Source organism: Aphelocoma coerulescens, chromosome 2, assembly GCF_041296385.1.
Source record: "Aphelocoma coerulescens isolate FSJ_1873_10779 chromosome 2, UR_Acoe_1.0, whole genome shotgun sequence".
In the NCBI taxonomy this organism is placed as follows: Eukaryota; Metazoa; Chordata; class Aves; order Passeriformes; family Corvidae; genus Aphelocoma; species Aphelocoma coerulescens.
The window spans coordinates 59,371,482-59,384,663 of record NC_091015.1 but is presented as its reverse complement, the minus strand read 5'-3'; the positions used below and the strand labels follow the sequence as shown (position 1 = coordinate 59,384,663).

At 35.8% G+C, this 13,182-nt stretch overlaps 1 protein-coding gene across 1 annotated transcript in view; it reads left to right on the top strand.

Annotated features, from left to right (window-relative positions):
* Window positions 1-13,182, top strand: part of CNTNAP2 (contactin associated protein 2) — a 1,047,354-nt gene that overhangs the window by 632,816 nt on the left and 401,356 nt on the right. Inside the window, exon 10 of the mRNA XM_069007741.1 lies at window positions 8,674-8,845. Coding sequence (XP_068863842.1) covers window positions 8,674-8,845 — 172 coding nt within the window. The remainder of the gene's footprint in view (window positions 1-8,673; window positions 8,846-13,182) is intronic.

Below are 13,182 nucleotides of genomic sequence, written 5' to 3'. Positions count from 1 at the left end.
TGCTGCTTCTATCTCCCTAACTGTAATTATCTCGAGCAGTATCTAGATTTTTTTCTTCATTGCATATTTTTTCATAAGTGAAATAGCAGTAACTTTGAAAATCTAATGTACATTTATTTTCTTCATTATAAAATAGAAAGCCTATTATGTGAGTAGTGTAATGTACAAATTTTCTGCAATTTGATCATTATATGGCTTTCTGTATTTTCTATCATATCCTATAAAATAAGAAGGAAATTGCAGTAGTGTTAGATTGACTTAAATTAGCCAAGACTGGTAATAACGATCAGTCTTATTTCTTCTCTGCAAGTCAGTAAGTGATGATTGAAACTTGCTGCTATTACTCTTATTTGCAAGTTATTTGAAGAATTATCTAAAAAGGAATATCAGGGCATCTTTTGAGTTTACTCCAAAACAGACGTCTTGTTGCTTTCATATTTTAGGTTTTCAGCCATGTATGTAAACCATTTTTATTAATGGAAGCTGACATATAAAGGGAATAAAACCTTCATCTTAAAACAACAGAAGACATTTTTGTTGTTTTTAATTTGTCAGATGATATAAAAAATATTTTATTGATTTATTTAAATGTTATTCTGCCAGGAAACAGAATTGGCTTTCTACGAAGAGCATAAAGCTCTGTCTCATAGTAAATGTCTCATAGTAAGTGAATTTTTTCTAACAATATGGGTTGTTTTTCATTTGTCTCCCATTTAATGGTGTTATTTATATTAACTTTATTACAATCTCAATGTCCTCATTTATTTTTTTCACTGCCACTTTCTAAGTAGAGGAGTAAATGTATGACAAATGTTCTCTTTTATTTTAAACTCGTTGTTTGCCTTTTATTCTACTTTTTCTGAGGATTCTTTATTTATGTCTTTAGTGGCTGAATACTCTCAAACTCCATTGAAGTGGGCAGGAATTAGTATTTAATAATTGGTAAAATCAAGTGGTTTCTGGAGAAAAAGCAAAAAACCACAATGCAAGGAAAGTAGAAGAGCGAGTCAAATAAATGCTGGAAAATTATCTGTGCACTGAGTAGATAATATCTGATTTATTTCTGTTGTGATTTGAACAAGTATCAATTTTAGTATCTATGTGTATTTTTGACACTATTTTACTTAATTTTTTACCCTTATTCTCCTCACTTACAGATGCTACCATAACCTGATAGTAATATTTAGTCTTTTTTTTTTTTTTTTTCTCAGCAGGCAAGAATGTTTTGTTTCAACTCTCAAATATCTGGGCAAATGTTTGCTTTTATCCAACCTACAGAAAACCAGAAAAACTTCAGGGACAACCATAAAGAGGGAGAAGTCATTAAATTTCACAGAGTCATGGAGCTGGGAGAGATAGGCTCATCTTCACATCTAAGACAGAATCATTAAAACCAGTCTCATGCAATAATTTTATTTGTTCTCTTCTACCTTGAGTCATAATTCATCTTATATTTTGGTGACTGTTGATATATGTTTGAGTTTTTTAGGTCTATGGCTCTGAGACAAGCTAAGTCTGCAGCAGCAGTTTTCAAAGAGACTATTATCACACCTGGTTTGCAACAGGTCTTTTCCCATTAAATATTTTTATGTGAGAACACTAATAGGTATTTTCTTTTCTGAATATAGAAGTCTTTCTGGATTATCAGAAAAAAATTTTTTTTCCATTTCAGTATTATTTGAACTAGCATATGAAGTTTAACAACTTAAACAAACAGGATGGTTTGTGGTATTTATTAAGGCTGAAGTAATTTCTCATGAATGAAAATCATGCTTGTGTTCTGCTAAATTATTTAAATTTGTTCCCAGTACCAATATAGCACATGGATTTTTATTAATGTGTAGTCCAGTTGGTATGTGATCTGGGAACAGACCTGTGAGTGGCTGCAATCTTCCAGACAATCTCTTTATTTGGGAATGACATAGTATACATATTTTGCAGGAGATAACTTTGAAAATAGGAGAGGTAGCATATTTGTAGTTACCTAAGGTTAAAAATAAAAGAGTTCTTTTGGCATGGAAAAATAAAGGGGAAGGAAGGAGATGTCATAGTTAAAGGTGAGTTGTACCTCAGTGCCCACTGCAGTTCATTCCAAACAACTGAACTGGTACCATTGCTATGTAACCTGGGTTAAAAACCCACTATTTTTCAACAGTAACTGGAAGTCCCAAATATATTTGAATACCTTAAGTTCTGTGGCCAGCCGTTTGGAAAATTGTCTCAAAAGAGTTCTTCTTGAGAACTCCACTGCTGTTCACACTAAGGTCCACAGCAATCTGAGAGAAGTACAGAATCAACAAAACTGGTAGACAATTATACTCTAGTCTTATCCTTCCCTTGTTACTGTCAGCAATTTTCCTGTTTGCTACCAAAGACAGTATACCTGGCTTTTGTTTATGCTTTTGTCAGTGCCTTCAAAATTGTATTCTTCTACTTCTTTACTGGGCTATCATCCTAGGCATTTAATATCTTGTAAAATAGTGTTTGTGCAAGTTGTGTTGTTGTTTATAGATAGTCTGTTCACAGCTGGTTGCTCTGCTGTTATCACCTGAGCATCTTTTGAACGTTTTCTTATCTGCCTGTTTCTTTCTTCGATGACTACTTATAAATAATGCCAGTATAATTACATGTTCAGATAACCTATTATGCTCTACATGACCTGTATCTATGGCTTGGTCACAAACCCCTTGAATTTCTCTAATAATACACAATAAAGGAAATCTGTAGTGCAGCATTGGTATTCTTCATTCCTCAAGCAGAGAGGTCTTAGAAGCTTCTTTTTAAACATTCTGTCTATCAAGAACTTGTGGGTACTGAATCAGTGTCAATCCACCAAAGGAAACATAGCTGGGAGTTAAGGACTCTTGGTATAGAGAGAGACTGAAAAACCTCAATGCTTCTCCAGAACTGGTTCCCATTAATAAGCAGACAACTGGTGATAAAATATTCTTGAAGAAGGTATGGCTGAAGAGCAAATTTCCAAGGGAGACAAAAAAATCAGGAATCACACCACTGGTAGAGACTGCTGCCATGTCTTGTGAGATCAAGTTAAACTTTTTCATCATACTACAAATGACATGTACAGAGAAGATTCTGAGAAGTCCACCAGAGACTTCATTAATGCTAGCTTCTTATACCAAGGGGGTCATGTATGCCCCAGGAGTGCAAGAAGCACATCATTTTCTTGTTCTAAACCCCAGCATTATTAAACTCTGTTTTTTCTGTGTATAGAGAAATATTTGGGCTTCCTAGGTTAGTAATTAGGATTTTTCGGGACAGAATGCGCTGCCTTGATATCAACCTCTATATTTCCATAAACACAACAGTGAGAGCAAAGTAAAGATTAATTTATTAGAAAATGACTTATTCGAGAAGTTGGTGACTTTCAAACACACAGAGACAAATTGAAGTCCCTATTCTTGTTTGTCTTTTTGCATTCCACCAAGCTGAAAAATGATAAAGACATGTTTATTTTTATCTTTATTTTCATCATCATAATCTATGATTATCAGAAAAGATCTTACTGTTTCTAGATGTGGGATCCAAGTCTCATTGCAAACTCCATCCTTAGTCCTCCTATTCCCTAATACAGAAAGACAAATACAGTTAAAAATAAAAAAATCTTTGCAAAAATGCAAAAATTGAAAACAAATATTCAATTTTAATTCATGCTGTCCATCCTTTCTGCAATTTGTTTAGTTTATTTCATGCTCTTGGAGCAGTAATCTTCTGTTTTCCAAAGTTACTGCCTATCTTCCACTTTTCACTTAGGGCTCCATTCTGGTCTGACTAAAACAAGGATAAAATACTACAGTAAATCTGGATCGGTAGGTGGATCAAGCTTTTCTTTCAGTGTCTATTCCTATTTATTAATATGTGAAACATCAGCTATACCTTCAATCTAAGTACATTGTTAGGCATTGAATTTGAGTTTTGTTCATCTTTTAACTCTGTTTGATATATATAGAAAATTTGATTACTTGACCCTTCAATGAGAATGCACAGTTATTTATCCTGACAGATAAAGAATTTTGTTTCCTTTCTCTAATTCTGCATAGCAGGGGTTTTGGGCATATACTTGAAATACCCTACAAATAAAAATCACTGTCAGACTTGAAGTCAGCTAGTTTTTCTATTGATTACTATATCCTGCAGCTACCTGTGCAACTAGTTGAAAACAATATGGATTACCGGTTAAATATCTAAGATAACAGTTACTTTTTTTTTAATAAAGTATATTTTTTCTATTAAAGAAGTAAAATACCAAGTACCATCTGTATGCAATCATTGGCCTATCATTAGCTTACAAATAAAACAAAAGGAAAAAAACCTATAATGCCATAGAGAAAAGCTGTCTTCTTGATACAATAGAATTTGCATTACGTTCCAAAGAAAATCTGAAGGATTATATAGGGATACAAAATAATCTCTGATTGTACATCCAGAGTCTACTATGATATTTCATTCTTAGGTCAGATCTCAGAAGCAAGTAGTGCATCAGATGTTCTAAATATATGTTCTTCTGTTATTATAACATGAACCTGAATGTATTCTTCCTTCAACTTCCTTTTTTATAATGCCTTTGGTAGAACCTTACTCAGCTGATTCTAAAAGAGACATAATAGATCGTGACACTGGAAAAGGAATATGTTTTTAATTTCATAGGTGTTTTATTGTACTTAATTTATTTAATTCATTTATTTTATTATATTAAAGTGACTTCTAACACAGAAAATAGCATTAATTTAAACTCTAGCTTTTCTGATTTTTTTGAAAGTTTGAACTAAGATCAGGATCTGGATCTAGAATTTGGCTGTTTTGTGTTTAGTAATTAGAATGAAGTCCTGGAAACAAATCTTCTTGAACATGGGAAAATTCAGATTTAATCCATGTCTGACCTTTGCAAGATAATACCTCTCTTTGTGGGCTTAAAATGTGGAAAATAAAATGGTAATATACAGATTTTTATGTCAGAAAGATGTAGAAATTACAAGATAATGGAGTCTACCTGACTTTAAGTTGCATTTTTAATCATAAGCATGAACATTGTTTTGAACTGCGCAAACTGAATTTTATGTGCATTTTGAAAATGTACATAGTTTCTTGTCAACAAGAAGATCAGTGAAGTGCTGTCCAAATTGTTCATCCATTACTTAGCCTTCCTAGTGTCAGCATTACTGTCAGCTTTAGTTAGAGAACTTCATTTATTTAAAATTTCTTTCACTGTGGGAAGGATGAGGAAGTGAATCATGTCTCAATAATGGGAATCTGGAAGGGGAAGGCATTGTCTTGTGTATTGAATTAACAACCACAAGGTACTAGGTCATTTTGAGGTTTGCATTTGAGGCAGAAGCTTCACCCCAAATGATTCTGACCAGAATAGTCTTAAATGTCCAGGTCTCACCAAAATTAATGGACATTAGACTGTATACCTGGTAGTTCAAAAATAATGTAGGTAAGGCTTATCTAGTTGCTTTTCTTCTTTGTGAGAAGCATACGGTTGAAAAAAAAAACATTCTTCCACTCCATGTGGAATGTGAATTGTTTTTTGAAATTATGTCTTAGCATAACTATGTTATACTATAGCATGACTGAAATGCTTTGACACTCAGTCAGCCCCACAGACATATTATGAAATGTGCTGTACTAGTGCATAAAAATCCCGCCTCTTCCAGTTTCTTACATGACTAGAAACAGCAAAAGGGAATAGCAGCAAGACAGGCAAACAAAGACATTTGCATGAGAAAATTATAGTCTTCATCCATTGACAGATACAGAAAAATTCAGAATCCCAAGCTGATTAACACTCAGTGTAAACCACTCTTGGATAATAGAGTGATTTATGTAGTTAGGTTAGGAGCAGCTGCCACTTCCAGCCACCCTATACCACAATTCTCTCCTGCTCCAGCCAGTAAGCCCAAGGACATGGGGTCTCCACCGGTGCTGAGGAACCAGCTGCCACTTTTCTGTTTGCAGGTTCAACCACTAGTAAACTGCAGAATGTGTCCCAGAGAGCAATAATAGCTGTGTACTAATATAGTGCATATTTCAGATGCAGTGAAGCTGAGAATCATGTACTGAAATACCTCTGTAGTTAGTTCTTGAATGGTCTCAAATTGTTGAATCTAATAATACATTTTTCACTTAGATATTTGGCTCATACTCTTTTTGATGTGAACAGTGAATAGTGGCTCTCAGTTTTGATCTTATTTTTAAGTTAGTGTTTGTAGGATGGTGGATAATCTTTCATTATATTCAGATATATCTGTATAGTTTCCTTGGCTTTGCAAGGTTTTCATGAATGTTATTGTTTACCCCAGTGTTGGTAACCTTGAATTTATTATTTAAACCAAAGGAATTGCCAAAGTGCTCTGAACCTGAAGGTGATATGCAGGTTTCATGCCCTGCTTTGCTGCTGCACTAAAGATCTAAAAGACCATGTGCTTTGTGTTAGTTTGGGGATTCTTGCTTGGGAGGAGTTCTCAGATTCAGTGACAGTTTAGAAATAGACAATTATACTGAAAGAGTGAACTGTTGAAATATAAATGGGGAAAGTTCCTGGTAGGAACATGCAAATATTGTGCTTGCATCCACCAAACAACACAGAACTAACTTTCACTTTTGTCTCTCTTTACTGTTGGCTGTTAAGCCTCACATAAATCAGTTTATTCAGTCACTAGAAAGAACAACTTAAAAAAAGTAGAAGGCAGATTTCTGAAAGCCCTGTCCTCTTTTCATCAGATAAGTCACTAGCCAATGCCCATGCTGGGAAGACAATATAGGTCATGTCCCTACAACTTGGTTCTTCTGCCTGTCCAAAATAACAATTCTGACAGTCCAGGATTAGCACTTTTGCTTGTTTGTTTGCTTGTTTGTTTGTTTTGGGGGATGGCATTTGATCTGATGAGGTTACTCTGCACTAGTTAGGCATTTGGGGGATTCCCAAGGAGCTTTTCTTTTTCCATCAAATGTGTGTTATTGTGATGGGGTTATTTATCTGTCTCATAGCAGTTTACAGCTCCCTGAAATAGTGTCAGAATTTTAGTCCAAAGGTGATACAACCTCAAGGCAAGCCCAGCTTCTTGAGGTACCTATTAGAACTAACTTTTAGTGTTGTCCCAGCTTAATTGCTATGGCATCCCTGATTAACTCTGTGCCACCACCAGTGAATTCTGAAGTGAGTGCTTACTGGAGTCAGGGAAATTTAGAAGCTACCAGACATAAATTTAGCTGATGGGCAGGGTCACTTTAGAAAATTTTAAAAAGCATTAATGATGATATGAAATTTCTGGCAAAGCCTTTTATTTAAAATATATTTAAATTAGATTTTGGCAAAGACTTTATGTAACTAGTTTTGGGTTCTTTAGTAATAGGTGCCATATAAGGCATCATGTGACTTCAAGAACCTTTTGCTTGTTTCTCTGCTTATTGCCCTCTTTTTCAGCCAATTCAACTATTTATGTGGTATGTGATAAACTGTATTCAGGAACAGAATTTAAAATTATGTTCATTACTTTTTTTTCTGCCACTGTTCAAATAATGTCAATTTGATAATCTGTTATTCTCCTGTTTCCACAAATGCTATTGAAGAGGGCATAAGGCATTGGAGATTGGCAAGGTGGATAGAAAAGTGGGAGAAGGAATGGGAGCTGTAAAATCTGTCTTAGCTACCAAAGCAAATGTGTACAACCTTTTACCCTTGTCAGACAAGTACTGCATGGCTGGTCATCTATCTAGCTGAAATCTGCAAAAACATTATGCATTTTTCAGGCTTTTTACCTTCTTTACCTTCTTTTCTTTTCAACAAACTCGTTACCCCCCTTTCTTCCTTCCTTTTCCCACCCTAAATGGATTCTGTCTTTTTCAGGGAGTACATTGTTAAAGATTTATAAGTAGTGAATGAGGCTCTCCGCTGTCTTATGAAGGACATTTTTCTCAAGTAAATTGACACGTTCACTTCTGAAGGGCATTCAGTTAAACAGTTGCATAAAAACATGCTCTGTCTCCCTGCCTTTTAGCCTGAGCCAGACACTAAGTCATTCTCATCTCTTATAAACTACCTTCAAACAGGCAAGAAAATGAATGTATTCAGAGCAAAACTGAAAATACTACAGAATGTCCTCAGATTGATCAGAAGTCATCCAGGACATTAGATTTCAGGACTATTTTCAAGTTTACAGAAATATTCTAGCACAAGCATTCTTTGCTCATGAACAAAAGACAAAGTGACAATGAGTGGAAGCCTAGTTCTAGAGAAGGCTGAACTGGAAATTCACTTCATGGCTGCATTTTTAGTCAGAAAAATCAGAGAAATTAGAATGTGGGTTCTAAAATACAGTAAGGAGATAAATCCTTTTCCTATTCCAATAATATTTGTATGAGAAAGAAGGAATGAGAAACAGCAGTAGAGGACCGGAGGAGAAGACAGCAGAAGACTTCCATCCTTCAGACAAAAATTAATGAATCATCAGCTGTACTGTATAAATTCTTTCAGGTAGTTAACAATTACTTAAATCAATAACATTTCAATGTAAATTAATAACTTTATAATATTTCCTTACCATGTTGACTTTTTTCTTCCATCATCTAGGAAACATGTCTCTCCTTGAAAAAATCCTGTCATAAGTAATAGTAGGTGAGGTTAATAATGCTCTTTATTTTCCTTCTCTACAGGGTTTCCTGTACAGATGAATGACTCGGATCATTCTCTATTCGAGCACTCTTTTCAAGGATGCATGCAGAGTATTCATGTTGATGATCAGCTGGTGGATTTGCATGCAGTGGAGCAAGGAGAGCTGGGAAGCTTTGCCAATGTCACCATTGATATGTGTGCCATTATTGACAGGTAAGTTGTGGAGAGATCACCCGTACTCTGATACGCTGATATGTCCTTCATATTCTGAAAATATACAGTGATCCGGAAAAGATGGTCTTGACACTGCCAGTGATCATGTCAAGGTGGCCCTACCTTTTTATGAGTGGGAACCATGCTTAGATGATGCAGATGATGGCTTTAAATTGTAGACTGTGTAGGGTGCAGTGGAAAGCAACTCTCAAATCTCCCCACTTACCAGCAGAGGAGGTGGTGAAAAATTCTCATAAGCCAGGCTCAGCCTATATGTCAATGATACGGCTGCCTTGAATAGAGGAAACTCCTCACACATTTTGTCTGTTTCTTAGATGACTCTGATGGAGACCTTTTTGCAACTAGAAGTTGTGGCTCCTGGCTTCAGCCCCTTCTGGCTTCCCTGTGTTCCTCAGAGAACTAAACCAGGTCCACAAGCTTGCACATCAGTGATGTAATAAATGCTCAATTAAAATAATGCTTACTAGGTTTGTTTTCTTCCAGTCTGAGAAGAGTAACTGAGAATTAGGTCAGCCTTTCACTTTGGCACTACCTTTTCAGCCACTTGTATTTATTTTATGTTGCTTCTGATTAATGGCTTCTTTGTTGGTGGAAAAAAGACAATACTAGGAAAGACAGAAAGAACAAGTAGCCCAAATCCTGCATACAGGCAGCTTGGCTTATCATGAAAATTACCTGTACATTAAAGCCCTTGCAAGCCTGCTGGAAAGCTGAAAATGGATTTTTCAAATAGTGCTCTGAAAGAAGCAAAGAGTACTAGATCACAGAACCCTAGAATAATTCCAGTAACAACCAGCTACTGGAGTTTATGCCACCCTCTAAATGCAGGGCCAACTTCAAAGCTACATCGGGTTACTCAGGGCCATGTCCAGTTGAGCTTTTTATATCTCAAGGATAGAAATTCTACTGGCTCAGTGATTTGGGATATCATTAGCAAATATCTGCATAGTTATGGTAAAGAAATTAATGTGCTTTTCATTTCCTACTTTAATTTAAGAGACTCTCAAAGAGATAGATGCTACTGTGAAAAAAACAAAATACAACATGCTGCTTTGGTCTTGCAAAATGCCTTCTGTTCCCAAAATGTAGGCATCCATTTGCACTAAATGAGTTGTGGTAGGTTGACCATGGCTGGCAGCCAAACACCCACCCTACCTTTAGCTCTCTTCCTTCTCCTGAGGGATGGGGAGAAAAACAGAAGAAAGGGAGAAAAACCAGTGGATTAAGAAGGCAATTTAATAAGAAAAGCTGCACATGCAAGCAAAGCAAAACCAGAAATTTGTTCACTACTGTGCATCAGTAAGCAAATGTACAGCTGCTCTCGAGAAAGCAGGGCCTCAGCACATGTAGTGTTTGTTTTGGAAGAGAAACTCCATAACACTGAATACACTCCTTTCCTCTTCCATTCCCTGAGTTTTTATTGCTGGGCATGATGTTGTACAGTATGGGCTTTCCCATGATCAGTTTGGCTCAGCTACCCCAGCTATGTCCTTGTCTAACCTTTACCCACCCCCTCCTTCTGGTCTTTAAGGGGAAGGGTATGGAGAGAAGCCTTGATGCTTCTGGACAAGTGCTGTCCAGCAGCAGCCAAACAGTGGTCTGGTACCAGCGTGGTTTTAGCCACAGCTGGGAAACACAACACCTGTGGGCTGCTGGGAAGAAGATTAATTGAGTAATTCCATCCCAGCCAGACCCAGTACACCACTGTAGTAATCTCAGTGTTAAAGGACATGCTTTGTGGTGTACCATTGAGGTGCTCTGGCATGTCAGGCATTTTATATTGATTCTCCTCATGAACCTGTTGAAGGTTGAAGTCATAATGAAAAGAGCATGTGACAAGCTGCTGTAATAGGGATGAAGTTTGTTCTGTCTCCTCACATACATCTGAAATGAAAAAGAACTTCTGTGGTCAGTACTTGTCAGTTTGAATTACTTGATTTTATTTTGAATATTTGGGTTTGGAAATGTAAACTGACTTGAAAGAAAGGACATGAAGATACAGCTAATTAAGTCTCTGCTTTTCCTCCAATGGATAAATTTAAGCTTATGCAACGATTTGTATTTATCTCAATGATTGAACCCACTTATGCAAGTTTCTACTAAAAATAATGCCGTTGTTATAGGGAAATTAATCAGAATTAAGGTTTTGAAATGTATTGTAATGTAATTACAAGTAAATTACAAGGTAAGCTAATTAGCATCAGAGCTTTACAATACATTTATGAAATACAAGGCTTAAGGTTTCCTATATGTAAAGCAGCTTATTTTGGAAGTTAACTTCTTATTGAACTTACTGTTTAGAAGCTATTTCTTTTTATAACACATAATATACATTCAAATAGTTCATATATTATAATGCCACATGCCACATAAAAGTAATATATAGTGGCCTTTTATAATATGAAAATATTATAAGTATATTATGCTTTCTATATTTTTGTGTATTATATATTACGTTTATTATATATTTATATAAGCATCTGTATTCATAACAGAGTTTGGCATAAATAACAGTGTTTTATCTATGCTTCCATATGTAGGTCTTCTTTATGTAAGAGAACATGTTCTCACTGTTTCTCTCTTCTAACACCTTGGATGCTGATATCATCCTCATAAAAATTAAAGCTGTATGTCTCACATTTATGGAATGTGCACAGGAAGATAATGTTGCAAGCAGAGCAGCAATTGTATAATCACAGGAAATTAGAATAGTATCAAAAGAAGTTTCTTGGGTTGGCGTTGTTTTTTTCAATGATTGAGATGTAATCAAGTTTGTTGTTTTCCCATGATCAAGTTTATTTCTCCTGAATTTGCCCTTTAGAACAAACCCTTCGGCTGTATAGTAACAATGCCAATATTTAGACTGGATTTTCATGGCTGTGTTATTAGCATCCGCAAATAAGAGTTTGCAAGCACTTCTGCTACAATATGCCATTATATATAACATTTTTATGTGGCTTTCTTTCAAGGAATCCAAGTACCATGTGTGCTCTGTATCATCTCAATTTCACTTCCTTTGAAAGGGGAAGATACTTGTGGCTTGTCATAGTGGGATCCTCCTGCTTTTTTAAACTAGTTTGGATCTGAATCATAAAGGCTTCAGCCATGATCATCAACATGGAAATTGCTCTCATAGCCACACTTCAGTAAAGCCCCCGACTGGGCAAAAAGATAAGCTGACACATTGAATGATTCTTAATGCAGGCTTCAGCCATTTGGTTCAGGGCACAAAAGGTGAAGTTGTAAATGGTGGCATTTTTCATCATTAGTCAGAGTGGTTAGTGAGGAGGGGAGAGTTTTCTCCATAAGAACATAACAAAAGGTACTGAGGGTTTGTTGAGTTCTTAGGTTGCACCTGCCTGAGGGTAACTGCTTCCAAAGTGCTAGGTTCTGCCGAGCTAAATGCTGGCCTGATATGGAAAAGGTTTCTGCATTTTGTTTCCAGCAGTTTTGAAAAATGTGAAAAGAATAGTCATGTTAGAGTATTATGCTTGTACTTGGGAGACCCAAGTGTTGAAACAGTGCCTTTTTATTTTGTCTCCCCTTCTTCACATGAGCATTTTTTTATTGTAAAGATTGCAAGCTGAGATCTAATTACAGGGGAACACCAAAGCTAAGGAACATTTTCTTTTTACCAGTGATTAAATAGTATAAATGCATATAATTTCGTGCAGGTATGTATAATTACAGGCCGTGAAAATGCTACTGAGAAAAAAAAAATAATCATCCCTATTTCTGTCTCTTAATGACCTATAATTGCATTAGGAAAGGAAGTTGCATTGTTGCCACAGTGATCCACGTGCTGCGTTGCTTGTGGCAGCACAGGTCCCTATGCACCTTCTTTTACTTAACATTAACAACCTAACCTCTTGTTACAGTCCAGATGGTACTGTTGTACTTTCAGATTTAAGCACAGGACTTTGAATGGAAATTATTACTCACAACTAATTTATCCCAGCAGTCTTGGAGAATTCTAAAGCTTTCCTTACTTTATTATGGCTGGAATTATGGATTTTTATCACAAAATCACAACGAGGAAACACTAAAATTATTTCAAAATACAGTGTCAAATCTGCCATTGGAGATTACACAGCACATAAGCCAATTTTAATGAAAATTTCTGTGTGCCATGTGAAAAAATGGGGGTGGAAATGAAAAATTTTCATGTAGCTGTTTCTCGTATTTTATGAATGTGTAAACAGTGTGATTCCCTCTGTAACAGAGTGAGATGAATTAGATGCCAGTTTTTGAGAATAATTTCACATTAAAGATTAATTTAAGTAATCAGATACGTGCGTCAGAACATTTCTGGATGA